The sequence below is a fragment of the Gopherus flavomarginatus genome, chromosome 3 (assembly GCF_025201925.1).
Source record: "Gopherus flavomarginatus isolate rGopFla2 chromosome 3, rGopFla2.mat.asm, whole genome shotgun sequence".
Lineage (NCBI taxonomy): Eukaryota > Metazoa > Chordata > Testudines > Testudinidae > Gopherus > Gopherus flavomarginatus.
Window position 1 is genome coordinate 161,475,179 of NC_066619.1, and position 20,011 is coordinate 161,495,189.

Here is a 20,011-nt window from a genome sequence, read left to right on the forward strand (position 1 = left end):
AGGCAGGCACTGCAGATGACAGTATAAAGTTACCTTCTGAGGACCCCCTTACCCTGCATGCTAGGGTTTGTACACAGTGGTAGTGCTGCAGCCCATACCCTAGGCTTTAGAGGCTGCTGTAATGTGGACAGGCCCCCTGTGACCTATAAAGCCACCCTTCCTCTCCAGGCCTCAGTCTCCATGCTGTGATGTCACCTTTGGTGCAAACAACACTACTTCATGTTGTTCAGATACCTAATGGTTATGAGGTGCTGCAGGCTGCACTCCATTCAGCTCTCCTTAGCCAAAAAGGGTGTGGCCCCAAAGATGCAGGCTCTAAACCCAATAAATACTTCCAGCTGTTAATATCTATCCCTTGGGGGAGTTCCAGTTATGCTAGGAATTAAATAGAGTAATAGCTTAAAGTACAAATATATTTTATTGCAACCTCCATATACTTCAGTGTAACCACACCAGTCCATTCTGCATTTTGTCCACTGAATATCCAGACTACAATCAATTGGAAACACAAAACAGTTTTAAAACATGGCAGTGCACTACTAAAGCAGTGATTTATGTGCTTTGGGATCGCTGGGAGGCTGCAGCCTCTCTAGTATGGTATTGAATATACAGAATAACCCACAAATATTTCTTTAAGAAATATAGGACTTTCATTCCCATACTTTGCTCCAACCCCAGCACCCAGTCATAGTCTCTATAGGTGTTTCAATATCTAACACGGTACGGTTTTCCTAAATTGACCGTTGATCTTGTCAAGAAAATTCAGGATTGTGAAAACCTTTTGTCTTTTGCTGAAGGTGCTCTTGAATTTTAGGCTCTCCACACGTATATCAGAATAGCCTTTCTACAATGCAGTATTGTCTTTTCTTTTCCTTTCCTTTCCTTTCTTCTCTTCACACTGGTTTGGTTTTCTGCAAAGTCAGCTGAGGTTATCTTGCCCTTTAAGAAATTCTAAGAGTATCCATATACCTGTCTCATTGGTATTTTAATTTGATGTAGAATATCAACCAAGAGGAAATAAGTGATGAATGTTTGAGGTGGCCACTACATGGTCAGCACTGGATAATCAAAGATACAATTCCAATAGATTAAGCTACACACCAAAATGAAACTAGGTTAACTCCCAAGGGAAGAATATTCTTTAAAATTGTTAAACATTAAGACTGAGGCAATTCAAGTTTTAACAATTCTGTCCTGTCAAGTTAAATCAAAAGGTCAGACTTACCAAAAATACATAATAAAAATGAAGTTGAATTTAAAAAGGCAGTTGTTTAACTGCAAATCAGTCAACAAAATGGAGAGTTTGAATAGGAGGGTACCACTTCATGCTACGGAGACAAAGCCAAGCCCCTACATGATGTACAAGGTTCTTATGGACATCTCAGTTTTACCAACAGGAACCAAGTTATAAATAATGGTTGAGGTAATAACCTTGAAAAGCCTGAAAGAGGTTACCAAACGCATTTAAAGTTATAATTTTTAAATAAATATTTATATACAATTATACACTAAATACAGCTGATTAAGGGCTTAAATATAGGTTCTTGGTATTTCAGTGGGGCAATAGTCTGTAAGTACAGCACAGTTTAGGTCTATTTTTTAATTCAAATTTATCACTGCATCTGACAAAGACTGTTAATCCCTTGATGTATCATTTGTGCTGCTACTAACTTCCTTTTGTTTAAAGAGACTTTAGACTCCAACGGCTGCAATTCTTCATTTGAAGATGTGTATATTCTAGTCTGAGACCCAGAATGAAACAAGATAATTAAGCCTGGTTGTGTCTGAAACCATCACATCTGTACTCTTCCTGAAAGTGGTGCTAACCTCACAGCATGGCACTGGATTACTGAAACTGAACATGTAAGCCACTGAAAATTATTTAGAAAAAGGGTTTTTTTCCTCAAATTATAATTTCTTCCCTATTGTGCATTCCTGTTTCCAGTAATCTGTAATAAAGGACCAGTAAACTCTGCCTGTCTAAACAGACCATTTCTATTAAAATAAGACAATTATACACGCATGCTTTCACTCTTAAGGAGTTTCCTATTGGATGGAGGTGGTTCTTAATATAGGTTTCATTGGAGGCATAACAGAGGAAACATGTGCCAGAGGCTGAATCCCACATAAGCAGGCCAGAACTCTGGATTTTATTATCAGCTTTGTAACAAGAGCAACTAATTTGATTTTCAGAGATGCTCAGCACCTACTTTTCAGCCCCTTGACAGTCAGGTAATGAACCTCTATACCTAAGTTTCGTCAGGTATACAAGAGGGAAATTAACCTCCAAAGGGCTAAGATGCTTTATTCCTGTCTAAAGTGCTACAGAACTGGGCTCTTTTTAAGGCTCTCTTGTATTTATCAGAATGTACATATTAAACATACTCTAGCGTGTATCCCAGAATAAAATTCTTAGGTTTTTTTGGGGGGGGGTGGGAAGTAGTTTAAGGCTCAACAATTCAAAGTGCAACTCTATAACCACACCTATGTATATTTTATGAATGTTCCAGATTAATGCCCCTAAAATATTTTTTGTACATTCAAAAATTAACTTCAGAAAGTTAAGGGGATATCTGCTTTCAGATAAAAAACAGGGTCCTTCTTTCATGTTTACCCAGACAAGCTTCGGAAAGCTATCAAAAGCTGAGTTCTAATATTCAAGTTATCACACAAGAGTCATTCAGTATTTATCTAGGGCCTAGAATAATAATTAAAAACCCAGAGCCACGCTGTTGTGGTCATGTCACTCTATCCTGGAGTCTTATCAGGATCTTCTGAAATTCTGGAGAGTTGCTCAAGGCTTGAATCTGAGTTCACATACAGTCAACCACATTGTTGGATCCCTGACCAACATCACGGATCTCACTACTAAGACAAGAGCACACAGCTACACCTGCTCCCGCTCTGCAGTGAGAAACAGATCCAACAAGCTCCCACCTAGAGAGAATGGTAAAGCAAGAAAGACAAGGGGGATAAGTTAGTTTCTTTTCCTTGAAAAGTTCACTCTACCCCCACATACCTTAATTAAAGTTGGTAAATTCTCTCTAGGAAAGATGATGCCTCCATTGTATAAATCTAAGGGGAAAACATTAATTTGAATGTTTCACCGCTTACTTTAAAACAAATCTTCATTTACTTAAATTTGAAGAATTGCATCCACCTTACTCTTGAATTGTTGTACTTATTTCCCCCTTTTTCTGCACCCAACCACACTTTGAGGCCAAAAAGAGTTAGGTGACATTTCCTTACCAGTTAGCTTCTTATTGAAAATAAACTCTCAGGCAGGGAGAAGTAATGAAACTAGGCTAATAAGATGATTGGGTTAATCCAATTTTGCCTCACACTAATGATCTTATTTATAGTACTCTGAGTAGAGAAGCTTTCTTTGCCTCAGTGAGGAGATGGGAGGTATGAACTTGTGAGGAAAAAAAGCCAACAATATAGGGGGAGCACTTTAATATGTATATTCATCTGCATTCATCAAGAAAAAGTACTCTTAAATACATATTGAAATTTACCCCCCAAAAACAAGAGCAGTTAAGTAGTGCCCTTCCTACTTATTCAAGGTGATAAACAATTCCATCTGTTTATATAGAAGACAGCAGCCTCCATGAAGATCAGAGCCATCCATGGCCATAAATTTTCATAAAACCATGTCCAACTTTTTTGAAGTAATAGATTTGTCTAGCTGTGATGACTAAGGTCATTGGTCAAATCAGACTAATGAAAGGTTGCAAAAGCGTTACCTTTTCAATGACATATGGCTTAACCCACAACTGCTAAACACCATGGGAGAGATTGAAGGCTGAGCCTAAAGTGCCAATTTGTGGTGTTCGAGATTATGGTCTCCTTTCTAGTAGAGACTAATCTGAAATCACTAAATACATTATAATTAGAACTTCAATCTAGACTTAAACTTCGTTCCTAGAAAAAACTGAATTATTTATACCCATTAATGTAACCAGATTAAGTATCTTCTGTTGGATTTATGAACTTAGTCCATACAAGACAGCACTTTTAAAAATACCCTTTCAGGTAGTTTGACATGTCTATCATTTGCATTAAAAACCCTTCAATTGTCAGGCCACTGTGATTCTATACTGTATACATGAAGCCATCATCACCTGTCTTCGTCTAACTCAGAATTACCTGTTCATCACTGGATCAAAGGCTTCCACTGTGTTCAGGTATGCATTGCCATTATGACCACCAACTGCAAAAATTTTACCCATTAGCGTTGCTATGCCAACTCCACCCCTGGGGGTTGTAAGTTCTGCTACATACTCCCACTTGTTATTGCGAGGATCAAACCTTTCAACAGAGCTCAATGGAGAGTTGTCATCAAAGCCACCTACAAAGAAAGACATTACATTACTGTTTGTTAGTAGGGAGATTTCAGTAATGCTGGAGTCCAGTATTTAGACTGCACAATACTTAATTGGTTGGCTGTACAATGGCCACCTGACCTTAAGTACTAAAATCAATATTTAGGTAGCAGTGTGTGGCTTAAGTTTTCAGAGGTGTAAAAGTTGAAGGAAGTGGCAGGTGCTTTAATTTTAGGCTGTTACATCAATGATCATAAGACCAGCTCTTGCTCTTTGTCTTGGGCTCTCAACAATCTTTGGGGAGAAGTTATTGTGCTTGTTTCCTCAGCAAATGCATATAGTAATTCTCAGAATAAAATAGGGCTAGACTTACTCTTGATGAGAATATTTCCTATTCTATAAAGAATACCAATATGTACAATGAAAATGAGCAAGCAGTGAACAAGCACATTGGCTTTTCTAGAGACAAAGGAAGAAAAGAGTACACCCACTCACAGAAGAGTGCATTAAAATACTTAATGCACGTAAGTACTTAATAACCAAATGGATAACATGAAGAGTTAAATGTCAATATGCAGTGCAACTCAGCCATAAAGGAATCCCAACAGCACTGCTGTAATTACCCAGAGACTCATCTCTATGCACTACAAATTTCACCATGTTATTTTGGTTAATCCATACCATAAAGACTTACTGAGCCTTCTGGATGTTTTGGTTTCTCCAACTGTATGTTTACATGCATACAGTCCTTTAGTCATGCCTGTCCTTTCTACTTAAGGAATGTTCTGGCTGTCTTTTTTGTGTGCAGACTATTCAAGCTAGTCAACATTTCATAAACGTGCCAGAAAAAAAATTGCAGTAAGTGCTGGAATCTGCTTTTGATCCACGCAGATGATAGCATATTGTCAACTAACTGAAAGCAGTCATGAAACTGTACCCATCTGCATCTCTGAACATCAGTACTGAATTACTCAGCTGGGTTTCTTCCATAGTTGTATTGCTCCTATAAGTGCCATGACAACTTTAAAACTACACCACATACCCTTTTCTACCACCTTCCAAATAGTAAACACTACAAAGATGTAGCTTTCAAAAAAAAAAAAGGGGGGGGTTTAGGAGGGGATCCTACGTTTTAAAGGTTATATTAATAATCAGTTTGTCAGTGAGATTTTAAAAATGACCTTGCTAAGTTAAAGATTAAAACTAGAGCCAGTTAAGATTGTCAAATTTCATTTAGTTGATTCTGTGATTCATACTGCAATTCTATGGTATGTCTGCACAATTAAACAAACAAATTAGGTATAGTTTGGAAAACAGAACTCAATGTGAAACAGTAAAGAAAAGTTATAAAAGTCTATAAATCTAAAGAAACTGCTGAACTCTGGCACACAGTGAACAAATGAAAAGGTGTGTGATATGTACACACATCTCAGGATCTATTTTTAAAGGGGAAATTATACTATGATCTACTTCTACATTTTCTAAAGAGCAAGTATAACAATCACTGCAATGAATCTGGTATTAATTAAGATCACACCACACTCTTAAATGAAAGCTTCACTTTTAAATTTCCAGGAAACTCATTGAGCACACATTCTGTAACTAGAACAGGAGTACTTTGTGGCACCTTAGAGACTAACAAATTTATTTCAGCATAAGCTTTCGTGGGCTACAGCTTAGTTCTTCGGATGCATAGAATGGCACACAGACAGAAGATACGTTAGTCTCTAAGGTGCCACAAGTACTCCTGTTCTTTTTGCAGATACAGACTAACCCGGCTGCTACTCTGAATTCTGTAACAGCACATAGTATATTGTGAAATGCACAGAAAATTGCACAATTCATCTCTATCACTAGGAAGCACTGACTAGCTTTAATGAATTGCTTAGACCACTGGATAAACGTGTGTCTGAACTGAAAAAATTAAATAGGACAATTTAGATTTGTTTAATGCTCAAAGGCCACCTAGTCTCAGACTCCAGCTGCCCCAGATCCAGCTAAATAAATCACACGTACCTTAAGCGCAGTAGAATAAATCTAACCCCCATGGAACTTGCTCATATCATACTTCCATTTCTTCATCCTGACACTTTCCCCCACCCCTGCCTATTTATAAATGCTGGTGGAAAGGAATAAGCATTGTAGTATGCTCTGACTGACAAAAGATTGAGACTTTCACCCAAAAGCTGACAGCCCTTGGAGAGGGTAGCTTGCCAGCAGCCAAAAGAATCTCATTTATAGCAATAGCATTCCAGCCTCTGCTGACCTGATTTTAAGGCAAGAGATTAGAGATGGAGCCAGAATCAGGACAGAGCAGGTCAATTTTTTGGTCTACCAAGATGCATGAATATCTTTTTACTTCTCCTGGAAGGTGCTTAAAAGTTTATAAAATACTTAGATTTTTAAACTTCCTATACATTATATAACAGCATTTTTTATGTTGAAACCGCTTCATTCTCAGGCACAATCCATATTTTTATAGGACAAAGCATCTCTATCAGTTAGGAAGAAACACTCCTACTCACCTACAACGTATAAGCAACCATGGAGTTCACTAACCCCATTGCCTGCTCTTCGTTGACCCATCTCTTTCACTTCTATCCACTTATCCAGATGGGGGTCATATCTCTCTACGCTGGAGAGAGAAGCTACACCATCATTGCCACCAACAGCATACACATAGTTCTGAAAGAAGATTGAGCAGAGCCGTTTCATGCACAGAGCTAGCCTTTCATATGAAAGGTCAACAGTACTTTTGTAGTAAAATTCAACATCTCACTGCATCACCCAGCTCCTTCTCGGTGATAATTTTAGTTTTTTTTAAATGAGCAGTGATTGTTTAGGAATGTACACTGATCCCAGAATGGCTGTCCATCCCTAGGATCACATATTTGTACCATACAGAATGCTTGTATTACAATCATGACCAGGAAGTTAAAAATACAGCCAAGTAAATTTATTTCACAATTTACCTCTCCATTATTTTTCTGTAAACTCCTCCCTGGAGGACATTTATTTTTCCCCTGGGCAAACAGTGACTGATTTACCAGCGCTGCTAGTATATATATATATTTTTTAAACCAAACGTCTGAATATGAGGGATATCTGAAGTAATACATGGGACTTTTTTTCCTGCTGTTTTCAAAGTTACATTTTAGCACTTCTCCCAAGTGTCACATTGTATCATTCATTCAGTATTACATTTTGCCTACCTAAATCCATCTGCTTTCTTAACTGGAAATAGTATTTATTTCTGGTCTTCAACTGTTGCTATGTACTGTTAATAAAGATGCCATACTGCAAGCTAAATTTCATTGGTGAGTGAAATTATTTCAGTATTTATGAAGTGTGAAGTGCTTTGGAACTGTTACAAAATTGTAGCGGACCTGCTTTTTCCAGTGCTCTGCACATTGTGTGGTTATTTATGTTGGTATAAAATGCTACCTGTGGCCAAGTGGGTGAAGAAATCCTATTTGGTAGACTATTCCATCCATTATGATCAAAGATAGAAGTGAGTGGTGAATCAGGCACAGTCTGTTTAACACAGCAGCCATGACAAATCTGATTCTTAATGTGTCATATTTTGGCTATAATTGAAGGGTTGTTGTGGGAGTACCAATCTACTGATCACAGGATCAGTACAGTACTTATTTGAATAAGTGGCCAGTGCCTCAATTTTAAGTCTTACCTGAAAGAGTCCCCTTGCACTAGTACAATGCCTCCTCATGCCAAGCCAAGGCATTGTTTCAATACTGACTCGGAAGGAAGCATTAACTTACCACAAGGGCCACTGAGCCAACTCCTCCTCTGGGAGTATTCATTGACGCTACTCCACTCCATCGATCAGATTCAATGTCATATCTCTCCACATCACTGAAGCAAGTGTTGTCATCTAACCCTCCTATGGCATAAATGGGTCCACCAAGGGAGGCTAAAGCAATTCCTCTCCTAATAAAATCAAAGCATCAGCACTTGAGTATATCCTTGAAGGTACGAAGAAAAGACAGTTAGACCAAGTGCAATTTTCTCTTACTGGCAACTTTTTCAAAATATGGGAAACAAAGTGTAAAGCAAACCAAAAGGGAAATGAAGGAATTTAAAGTTCTTTGATCAATAACTGTAGCAAGTTGACTGTTAGTGCAATAGCAGCTTCATAAGTAGAGTTGTTCATTTTCAGAGGATGTACCTACTCTAAGGGGCCGAACCTGCCTCAGGGTCCCCTAGAACAGAGCCCTGCCCTCATCCAGGATCCCACTACAAGTCAATTAGTGTTATTTTAACTAGAAAAGCTAGCTGATCTTAATTTATGGCAGGCAGCAACATTTTCAGCTACAATCTAATCACATAATCCAAAAACCAATGTTGGAACCGAGGCAATATTTAGGATTTCATCCACTGCAATGTAAAGCAAATGTATTGTTTTTTAAAAAAAAAAAAGGCACAGAAGACTTTGTGCTACCAGTAAGTAAGTATATAACTGCATGAATCATAGGTTAGTTGTTGCTGTGGTGTAGCTGTAGAGTGCTTCAGCACTATTCCTCACTTATTTCAGTTACTTTCTTATGCAGTAGATCAAATCCAAAAGGTTAGTTCTTGAATTACAGTTTCTGTCCTTGGCTTTTGAATCATGACTAGTCTGACAACTACATTGTCACATGTAGAACAGTTGCCTATGAAAGCTAACGGATCTATTTAAAACCACCAGCTTGCTTTAAAATCCAAAATTGTTGCCACACAGGAGTACAGAAAGCAGATTTGGAATTTCTAGTTACAAATAAACATCCATGCACTGCCACTTATGGGGAAATGGAAATTTTTTGTTCAATTGTGAGATAAAAAGTGACTAAAAAAATGTTTAGAGTCAGATTCTCTTTCCTGTTTTACTCCCTGGAAGCAGAGAGACTGCTGTAACTCCCCAGCAGGTTCAAGAAGAGAAGCCAGGATGCGTCAATCTGGAACACTGCGGAGAATCAAGATATTAACTGGTTCCCTCTCAACCCCCTTTCTCTGCTGCACTGAGTGGAACAGAGAACCTGATCCATTCTTTGGAGAAGTGAAGGAAACAGTTAATGCGCAAGCAAACAGAGCTAATCAAACCACTGACAGAATTTGACTGTCACTTTTTTTTTTTTGATAAGTGGCTAAAGAGGACAGAATGGGCAGTCAGATAAGTATGTAAATTAAATGTGATCAACCTTAGCACTGATCTAAAGTCTAGGTGAGAGTTCTTGAGGTATACATATTAAAGTTATGCACAAAGTAATTGATCTTAAATTGGCTAAAGAGATGGTAGACAGTGGTTACCCTTAAACCTACCCGTTAAGATAGTATCTTGGATAATGAAACTTTACTTTGTACTTATTTGTATACAGTAGCACCCACAATACACTAGACACTGTGTACCCAACACAGAAGGAGTCCCTTCCCTGAAGAGGCAATATGCAAATTTTGAAAAAAATGTATAGTGTTGCACCATTCTAGGGATTTCCTATAGTAAATATAGAGGAACTTACTATAGTAGCCAGTCCAACTGACTGGCAACAGTTCTTCACTATGTAGATAGTCAGTAATATGAAAATTGATTGGTTAGCTAACAGGATTATTTTAGACCAGTACTTCTTGCATTTTGAAAGATTCTCCTTGTTTGAGAGATTCCCTATATTTAAAATGAGAAATACCACTGGAACTGATAATACCTCAAGACAGAAGAAAATGATTATTCCCCCCCCACACACACAACGGGACATCCTGTGATCTTGCAACTGCTTCTCCAAGTTGTACCACAGTAGCTAAGACACAGTACAGTAACCACTCCACTTACCACTGTGCTTCACAGGAGGTGCCACAAAAGCTTATCTGAGCCTTACCAGTATTTTCTGTTACCTATCAGAGAAGCAAGTTGATGACCCAGATTCTTGATTCTTTTGAAGTGGCTTTGTGCTTTACTGGTTAAGTCACAGTAGCTGAATGTTTCAGGACTCAGACATGCCCCAGTACGTCACTCCACCCATTAAGTGTAAGCTTCTTATAGAAGTCTTAAATATGTTCTTTAGACTGCAACAGGTCATGGAGGTTTAAAGTAAAAATATGGGTGGTGGTTTTTAATAGAGATACAGTAAGAAGAAAAACAAACCTCAGTTAAAGCAGGTTGAAAAATTCTCACTGAAATAGGTGTAAAATAGCAGTTTTATATCTAATTAAGCTTGTGGCTTCTGCATGTCTCTCTCAAAAAGTAATATGCACTCTTAGAGTCCTACACCAGAACATTTAGTTATTTTTATCCACAGTTAACTCATAAAACCAAAAGAAGTATGCTGAGGAAGTGAAAGTAAGCTAGTTGCAACTAGCAGGGAGAGGTTTATCTGAAAAAAAGTACTAAATATTTTGTCTTTATGCACATTTAATTTATGCACATTTTATTTGGGTAGTATGTCTGATTACATTTCCCTTGATCCAATGTTACAACTACTAGGTAATTAAGGAAATCCAATCTGCTTTTTATTAAGTTTACAAACAATACAGTACTTGGAGGCTGATGTAAAGGAACATTATACATTTTACATCGCCAGTAATGCTCTAATGTGCATATGAGAGTCATTTCATTACACACTAAGGCACACTTTATTTTTGCCTGTCTGCACTTTAAAGTGTTACACTATTCCAGTAGGAATATACAAATAAGTGTTGATGATTTTTTGGGGGGTTGGGGGGCAAATAGCATTATGAATACTCCACAACACAACCCTGCATTGAAATCTTGGTATATTGTTATACAGGATATAATCAATACAGAATGTGTATGCAAGTAATGATCAAAGGTGATCTTTTCTATAGCTAGTGAAAGATTAAAATGGGCAATAATATCATACAAGATTGTCTGTTTCAAACCCAGGCCCAAGCAAAAGAAAATAGGCAGCAGCTGACCACAAGAGCAACCAGCTTGTATTCGTAAACCCAGAACAACCAAAAACCTAAGAACTGTCTGTTTGAGTCCCCTAACTGAGCTCAGCCTGACTGTTTCACCCCTAAGAATTTTTTTTTAAAATGGTATGCATAAAGGGGCGGATAAAAACCTAGACCGCAATAACTTCTAGATTATTTTCTAAAATAATTATTTGCTCCCTTTTTGTTTAAGGGAGATTTACCTCTTGGTGTTCATTGATGCTTTCATCATCCACTTATTAGTGACAGGATCAAACATTTCCATGCTGCCTAAATGTTCATTTCCATCATGCCCACCTACTGCATAGACTTTACCTGAAGAATAGAGAAGCATTTTGATTTGGTAGGCAACACTTTGGTTTCCAGATACACAAGATCACCACACACAGTGGGAATCATACAGGCACAACCCTATTTCCAAAATAGCAGCACACTTTTCCATTGGCAAGAATAAGATATGAAGGTTAAGAATGTCATAAGAATATACACAGATTATGTCAGAGACTTGCATTAACAGCTGTTTTTATAGGACATTTTAACATCTTAATCTGAGGTCTTCCCTTTTCGTATTAAAAACAACGTGCCACAAGGTGGCTGAATTTTTCAGCCTCTAAACAAAATACCAAACTACTTTATAGAAAATAGTTTAATATTTGGAGGCACAAAGCAATGTATGCTATCTGAAAAACTGTTTTCTATTGATTCTGTTGCAGGAACGTAACGTACAGGGGGAAGAGGAACTCAACAGTTGTGGGTTCTCAGCAGCTCTGGAAACTTGGCTCTAAGTATCACGTTGAGCACTCTTGAGTTACCAAAACTAGTGGCAGTCTTGGAAAACTATAGGCTACTTGATTTGCCCAAATGCAAGGAAGTAAGTTTCAGAACTCAGGGAAACTGGCTTACAGTTATATGCTCACCCTATGCTTCTCTGAGAAAAAAAGAAAAATGAAACCATACACTACTATATGTAATGAGCCACAGGCTGTGGACAGTGAGCAGTGGTCTCACTGCAACAAACGTGTTCTTAGACTGGTGCTATAACAACACAGGAATGTTTTCAGACCTGAAAAATAGCTCTTTAGTAAACTGAAACGCATCAAGTAACTTAGCCATGATATAGGACAGGCGTTTCTTATTGTTTAGTATGGTGGGTAAAATAACTGAATAAGTTACTGCAAAAGAAAAAAAATGACATTGGTACAAGGTTATGTTGTTACTAACCTCCCACAGAGATTACACCCACATGTCTTCTCCTGCTGTTCATTTCAGGACCAAAGAACCAGTTGTTTTTGTTTATAGAGTAGCATTCAATGCTGCGAAATGGATCACCTGATCCACCTCGACCACCAACACAAAATAACACACCTGAAAGAGAACATATAAAGGAGTAAATATTAGTCTCTGAATGATCAGCCAACAAAACATGAGCAATATTTTTACTGAGAATGGATTAGCATTACAAAATTAACTGACAACAAGCCCTTTTTTCTCCTCCTTCTTGGGTCACATTCAATACAGCTACACTTCTGCATTTGTGGCAATGATCTCACCTTTCGTCTTGCAAGAACCATGCAATTTTAGCAGGCAAAATGTGACTTTCAGTGTTATTGCAGGCTGCTAATCACAGTCTCCAAAAACATAATGGGACTTTAGTCACTTCAGTTATTATTTGACTGGAGAGAGAACCGTATTTCTTCTATTACATCTAATTGGATTTCTAGATCAGATTTTGCAGTCTAATCTGCATAACTCAGAGCACTTTGTAAAAGGCAACTCGCTGCTTTGGGGTCAATTAATTTTTCAAAAGGAGCTATATGTTTTTCTCCCTCATGAAGTAAACTTTGTAGGGCTTGAGTATCTTTGGTTTCCTGTACAGTTCCTAGCACATTAATATACTTTCTGCAAGTCTAGCCTTGAATATTTATATTTAATCTAGTTAAACTAGTATTTTAAGCTAATTTAAGTAAAACTGGTGCTAAAAGTCATGCACTGCACCTACACACTTCTTGAAACATTAATTAGATCAATTTACTCTGCACTACTTATCCCTACACAGATCCGCAACACTCTTCTCCATTTAATTACCAGCTGTCTCATTCCTTGGTGTTGTGCGGATGGAATACTCGAAGTCTGGCACTGCCCTGCTGCTCAGATGAAGGTGGTAGTTTCTTGCTTCATCCAGTAAATCTCTACATTTTAGATTCTGCTTGATGATCTCTTCTTTTGCCACAACACCCATAAGGAAACAAATGGGCAACAACGGCAGACGTACCTGATGGGAATATACACAGTTCAGCTACTCTGATGTTGAGCCCTAGATCCAATGACTAATATGGCAGTCAGGAGTATAGTTGTATAACTTTTAAATTCAAAAAACACCCTTCAGTGAAAGGAGTAATAGAAGTTCATTCAAATATAACTTTATTCTTTCTGGGGAGAAAGAAGGAACACTTCTTTCAGACCTTGTTTACACCTGCAGGGTACATGTAGCTATATGCAGCAGTGAAAGGCAGGTTGCGTCCACACTCGTGGTTTGTAGGTACGCACAGCAAGGCAAGCTGCTGAAGCCTTTCCCCGCTGCAATGAAAGAGTATGTCTACACTGCAAAAAGACCTGCAACAGCAAGTCTCAAAGCTTGTGTCAACTCACTTGGGCTCATGGGGCTTGTGCTACAGGGCTAAAAACAGGAGTATAAACATTTGGGCTCCGGATGGAGCCCAGACTCTGAAACCCAGCGAGGGCAGAGGATCTTGGCTCCCGGGCTCCAGCCTGACCTTGACTGTCTACAGTGCTATTTTTAACCCCGTTGCATGAGCCTGAGTCAGCTGACCCAGGCTCAGACTTGCTGCTGTAGGGTTTTATTTTTTGCAACATAGATATACCCAAAGACTCCAGCAGCACAAAAAGGCCCTGGCAGGGGGGAGGTAGCAGGATACTACCCTAAAAATAGCAGTGTACATATGAGAGGTACTGCTTGGGCACGTAGAGAGCCCTGTAGGGTATATACCCAAGGGTGCAGGTGTGAAAGGCACTCTACTCTAGTCACATAAGCTGTGCCTCACAGTTTAGTATTTATACACATGGCTGGGCATGCAATGTCTCCACTCTATGTGCTGCTGCAAATGTAGACGTACCCTCACTTGACTAAATTATTTATATAAAAAAGTAGTTTGCTTCTAGGCAGGGCTCAAAAAATCCACTTGCTCACTCCAGGGTGAATGGGCAAGTGGCACCTTAACTGCTTGCAATATAATAGTAGTTACAACAGGTAGTGCCAGAAGTACTGCTGCATACTTTCCTTCTTTCTCCAGCTGACAGAGGCCAGGTCTATACTTTTCCTGATATACCACTGTCAAATAAGAATGAGGGGGTTTTACAACACTTCTAAGCCATCAAAAGCCCGAATGTTGACATTTACACCAGCATAAGAGTGCTTTTGCTAGGATAGCTTACTTCATTTGGGGAACCACTATAAGCTATGGCACTTTTTTACTGGTATTCATTTTTCTATACTAGGAGAATTTGCTAGCAATACTAGCAAACCTTTTCTACTGTACATTTCGCCTGACAGTATACCTTAAAGAATGTTGAGAGCTAAACGGCAGAGACCCCAGAGGCAGTGCAGAGCAGACAAGGCAGCAGAAAGGACTAGAGATATAGCAGTACACAGACTAGCCAAAGCATAGACCACATTTTTGGTGCCAGATTAGCCGTGGACATTCAAGACTATTAGCCTAACTAGCAGACGAGACTGGACTGTGGAGATGTGGGGTTAGTATAGATGCATTGCGGTGGGAAGATGTGATTTTGGGCATCATGGGGGACATATTTAATTAGGCAAACTGATTTCTGTTTTCTGACTAGGTAGGTTTTTTCAAGTCTTGTCTTCAAATGTAGGAAGCATACAATGTTTTAATAGAACTTCTGACTGTCTTGGCTTTGTGTCAGGACAAATACTTATCACCGAAGAAATCATTCCCTCTCCCCTTCCCTTCCCCTTCCCCACCCAAATTTAGTATTGCCAAATGCATAAAGTAGTGCTGACTGTATGTTCTCTATTTGACTTATAGGAAAATATGCTCCAATCTATGTATACACCCCAATCTTTTCCCTACCTGAGCAAGTATTTCATCCAACCATGAAGTATGATGCTGTGGATTAGCAAGAAGCCACTTGATAGCAGCACTATAAACCTGCTTCTCATTCTCTATGTTCAGATCACTGGAAGATAAGAGTTTATGGAGGTGCTGAGGTGACATACTCACAAAGTCCTCACATTCCACCACTTCAGTAAAGTGTTCACAAGCATATCGGTCAGCCATGTCCATCAAGTCAATACGGTTGTGACTTTCTGCAAAGGCCCTCACTGCCAGGCAGTTTGAGGGATGAAAGTGTAGTTTCATATATTCACAGCAAGCTTTTGCTACTAGCTCCACCTGAAGAATGCAGGCTGCATATAAGAGAGGCTGGACATTATCGACAGTCAATGTAAGCCGGGAGGAATAGACAAACTTCACCAAATCTTCTATTGCATCTCCATCAAAGTCCCTGATCTCAATCAATGTCTGTTTTGCCTCAGCCATCTCAGAGAGAAACATAGCTCTGAAGTAAGGGATAACACAAGCCAGAACCAACTTGTGGCAAGAGATTAGCTTTGAACCAACCTGTCAGGGAAAGAAAAAAGACTTTTTAAATGGAAACTCTGTTTTTTTGGCTTTAAAGAAAATAAATGATAGCTGAGATTGGAATCCTGGACTGTCATGTAATGTTGTGGTGCATGCTTAGTAAAAAACTGAATTCCTCTAATCGCTTATTTTTGTCATTTAACCATCTGCATAAAAAACCAGAAGGCCAGATTTCAGTTTAGACATCTGACCTTTTCATTCACAAGAGCAGGACAAGACAACAGCCAATCCCTAGTTCAGGTCCCCAATAATATCTATTATTCCTTTTATATAAACCTCCCTCCACGCAGGACCCTTTAAAAAGATAACACAGAACTGGAATTCCCCTAACAAAACACAATTCAAATAGAAGTCTGGGGATTAAAGAGGAGATCACTGGTTTATCTTAGCTTACACACAAACTTAAAGTGCATATGAAATAAACAGCCTTCGCTAGTATGGATCAATGGCAGCCACACTAAGGAAAACAAGATATACAGACTGTAGACTGGCAATGGTATTAACTTTCTTGTCCCTCTCATGGATACTACAAGATTGAGGAAAGAGGCAGGTATCAACTCTTCTCCAGAAGCAGGTGTGTGGTGGGGCGTACAGGGAAGCGGACCATGGATTACTTCCTCGTCCCAAAAATAACAGGGGGCAGATCCTTCACTGGTGCCAATTGTCATAGCTCTTTTAACTTCAATGGAAATATGACAGTTTACATCAGGAATGGAAGGGCTTGGCCCCTCCAGGCCTCTGCTGCCTCTTCTGTGCCATGCCAACCTCAGACACAGCAGGAGCCTTCTTCCTGACAAACCTCCAACCATTGCCACGTTTGAATCTGCTGCAAAAGGCTGACCTTTTTGCTGTGAGCTGAATTTGAAATTAAGTTCAAGTAAATGGAGTATTAGAGCAGCAGTTCTCAACCAGGGGTCTGGGGTCCACAAGCAGGTTTCAGCGGGTCCACAAAGCAGGGCCAGTGTTAGACTTGCTGGGCTTTGCAGAAAGCCAAAGCCACGCTGTGCAGGGTTGAAGCCCGGGGCACTGAGCTCCGCCACCTGTGGCTGAAGCTGAAGCCTGACAAACATAGCTTTGTGGGACCCCCTGTGGCATGGGTCCAAAGGCAACTGCCCTGCTTGCTGCCTTCTAATGCTGCCTTTTATTTGCAGAAAAACAGCTATTGGGGCCCTGGTGGGTTGGGGAGTTTTTATAGCATGTTGGAGGGGAGAGAGAGCAAGGGCTCAGAAAGAAAAAGGTTGAGAACCCCTGTATTAGATGACAATAGAAATTGTATTCTGTTTGTGCAGTTTGGGGCTGAGTAATGTTCCACATGTTTTGAAAGGAGGGATTTATTTTTGTACAGGAATTTGCCCATTATCAACACAAACCTTAAGGGAGCCACAATGTACAAAAATTGCTCAGCCACAATGTATAAAAGTTACTCTCCTGACAGCATAACATTCACTACTGTTCTATTGTACAGCCAAGCCAATAACTAAAATGTTATTTACCAAGATAGGAGAAGAAAAATCTGCTCTGTTTTTTCTATAGGGAGAAGGAAGGAGATACTGTGCTCGGTGTCCTCAGGCACTGGCAAGCACAAACAGTTCTGTATAAGAGTTAAATCTATGAAACAAGCAAAGTAAGTATTTGAGCAATTCTGACCTGCAGAGCTACAATTCCATTCAAGGAGTCCCATTTACGCCACAGATGAAGAAAGCAAAGGTGAAGTAGTTTATAAAGCTACCACAGTTTCAAAATAATAAATACAGCTCAAATTTCTTAAATATTTATGTTTTTCCATGTTACAGGCATAGTATCTTCCTGTTAAGCCACCACTAGAATGGCTCCTTTTTAAAAGACGTTTCTCCATGTTTGTCCAAGGTGAACCAAAACCTTAGTTTCAACACAAGCATTTGGTTCATTGCGACATCACATGTGCAAATTAAAGAAAGCCTTAAGATATGGTCTTAAACTGTTACACTGCAGCACTGTGAATTGGTGTTCTGTTGAATGAAGGTTCTTCATCCTTTCAAATCAATGAACCAGGGGAAAAAAATAGTTCTGTACTGTTTCCTCTCTTATAACTTAAGCCTTAATGTACATTTCATTCTCCAGACAGGTTTTTAATTGGTTAAAATGTGCTATAAGGGAAATGAACAATCTATGCCCTGTTTGTGGTGTACCACTAATACTACATTTGAGAGCTACATAAGACTTTCACAGCTGTCAAATGTGATTTACCAAAAATAACAGTTAATCTTCTAGTCAGAGTTCATGGTTCAGCCCCTCAACTAACATCCTTCCTTTCTTAAACACATTGATTTCCTTATTTTTATATTATATTTAGTAATCATAAAAGCCCATTTAAAACTAATTTCCACAAAATCATACAATCTTCAAAGTATTATTCTTCAGTTCAGCACTGATCATTGTTTAGCTGGTTTCCTTTTCAGAAGACTGTATTAAATTATTAATTCTAGACCCAACATTTGTGTTCAGCACCACATCCTGGCAGGAAATACAGCTTGTGATTTATGCTACCTCATGTCAGATCAATGACAACATTAAATTGTTATATGAATTCACTGAAAATATGCCAGGTAAATATGAAGCTATTACATCAATATCCATAAAATACACTCTATTTGGATTTATAGAATGCATTCAAATATTCATGAAGTATTTGCATGCTTTTAAAAAACACACAACATGAGGATTGTACATTTCTAAAAAGACACCCTCATACATAATTTTTTGTATATTTTCTCTTGTATATCAGACAACTAATGCCCACTTTGTTGTAAATTATTGTAGATTTCACATATTTTGCTTTAGTTGGACGTGAAGTTACAGAAGTTTCTACAAATGACTTTCACAAATAGTGGCCATTTAAAATGGCAAAATGCCTCTGATATAAAACACTTTTGGACTAATATAGAAACTTACTAAAATCTAAGTTGTCCATTGAATTATTCCTTCTTCAGTATTAGCAGCATTTGTGAAATCACTGATTTATTTAATAAACAAATTTATTGCAGTGAAGTCAGTTACCATTATAAATAGGGCCCTGCCAAATTCAGGGTCCATTTTGGCCAATTTCACAGTCATGGGATTTCTAAAAACAATAAATTTCATGATTTCAGCTATTTAAATCTGAAACTTCACCGTGTTGTAACTGTAGGAGTCTTGACCCAAAAAGGAGTTGGGGGTGGGGGGTTGCCAGGTTTTTTTTGGGGGGGTGGGTTGCTACCTTTCTGCACTGCTGCTGGCAGCAGTGCTGCCTTCAGAGCCGGACAGCAGGAGAACGGTGGCTGCTGGCCAAAAGCCAAGCTCTGAATGCAGACCCGCCGCCAGCAGCAGCAGCACAGAAGGGTGGCATGGTATCTTACTGCCACCTTTACCTCTGCGCCGCTGCCTACAGAGCTGGGCCCTCAGTCAGCATCCATCACTCTCTAGCCACCCAGCTCTGAAGGCAGCGGCGCAGAAGTAAGGATGCCATGGTATGGTATTGCCATCCTTACTTCTGTGCTACTGCTAGTGGGGTGCCGCTTTCAGAGCTGGGTGCCTGGCCACCAGCTGCCACTCTTCAGCCATCCAGTTCTGAAGGCAGCGCAAAAGGGCAGCTCCCCTAAAATAACCTTGCAACCCCCCTGCAACTCCCTTTTGGGTTAGAACCCCCAGTTTGAGAAACACTGGTCTCCCATGTGAAATCTGTATAATATAGGGTAAACGCACACAAAAGACCAGAGTTCACAGTGAGAGACTTGATTTCTTGGTCCACGATGCATTTTTCATGGCAGTGAATTTGGTAGGACTCTAACTATAGACCCCCAATCTTGCAATGAGATATGTATGTCCAGTAGGCTCTGTGCTCATATAAAGCTCCACTGATGGAGATCAGCACAGGAGTAGGGATCTACCCATGAAGATCTAACTGCAGGACTAGGACCATTAGCATGTTCATTTAAAAGGAAGTCTGATTATATGAGATGTTAGTGTTGCCTTTTTTGTATAAAATAAATTAAGCATAAAAAATTGATGAAGAAAAAAATCTCCCTTTTCTAGAATGATAGG

General features: G+C 39.1%; 1 protein-coding gene across 4 annotated transcripts in view; it reads right to left on the bottom strand.

Moving 5' to 3' along the window:
• Window positions 1-399: 399 nt before the first annotated feature.
• KLHL8 (kelch like family member 8) overlaps window positions 400-20,011 on the bottom strand; it is a 37,245-nt gene continuing 17,633 nt past the window's right edge. For 2 of the 4 annotated variants that reach the window (XM_050946796.1, XM_050946795.1), the window contains exons 3-10: window positions 15,383-15,931; window positions 13,353-13,539; window positions 12,489-12,632; window positions 11,471-11,582; window positions 8,105-8,273; window positions 6,851-7,010; window positions 4,150-4,351; window positions 400-2,937 (exon numbers count right to left, since the gene is read on the bottom strand). In XM_050946796.1, coding sequence (XP_050802753.1) covers window positions 2,814-2,937; window positions 4,150-4,351; window positions 6,851-7,010; window positions 8,105-8,273; window positions 11,471-11,582; window positions 12,489-12,632; window positions 13,353-13,539; window positions 15,383-15,931 — 1,647 coding nt within the window. In that variant the 3' untranslated portion in view covers window positions 400-2,813. The remainder of the gene's footprint in view (window positions 2,938-4,149; window positions 4,352-6,850; window positions 7,011-8,104; window positions 8,274-11,470; window positions 11,583-12,488; window positions 12,633-13,352; window positions 13,540-15,382; window positions 15,932-20,011) is intronic. The other 2 variants (XM_050946797.1, XM_050946798.1) reach the window with 2 other exon arrangements.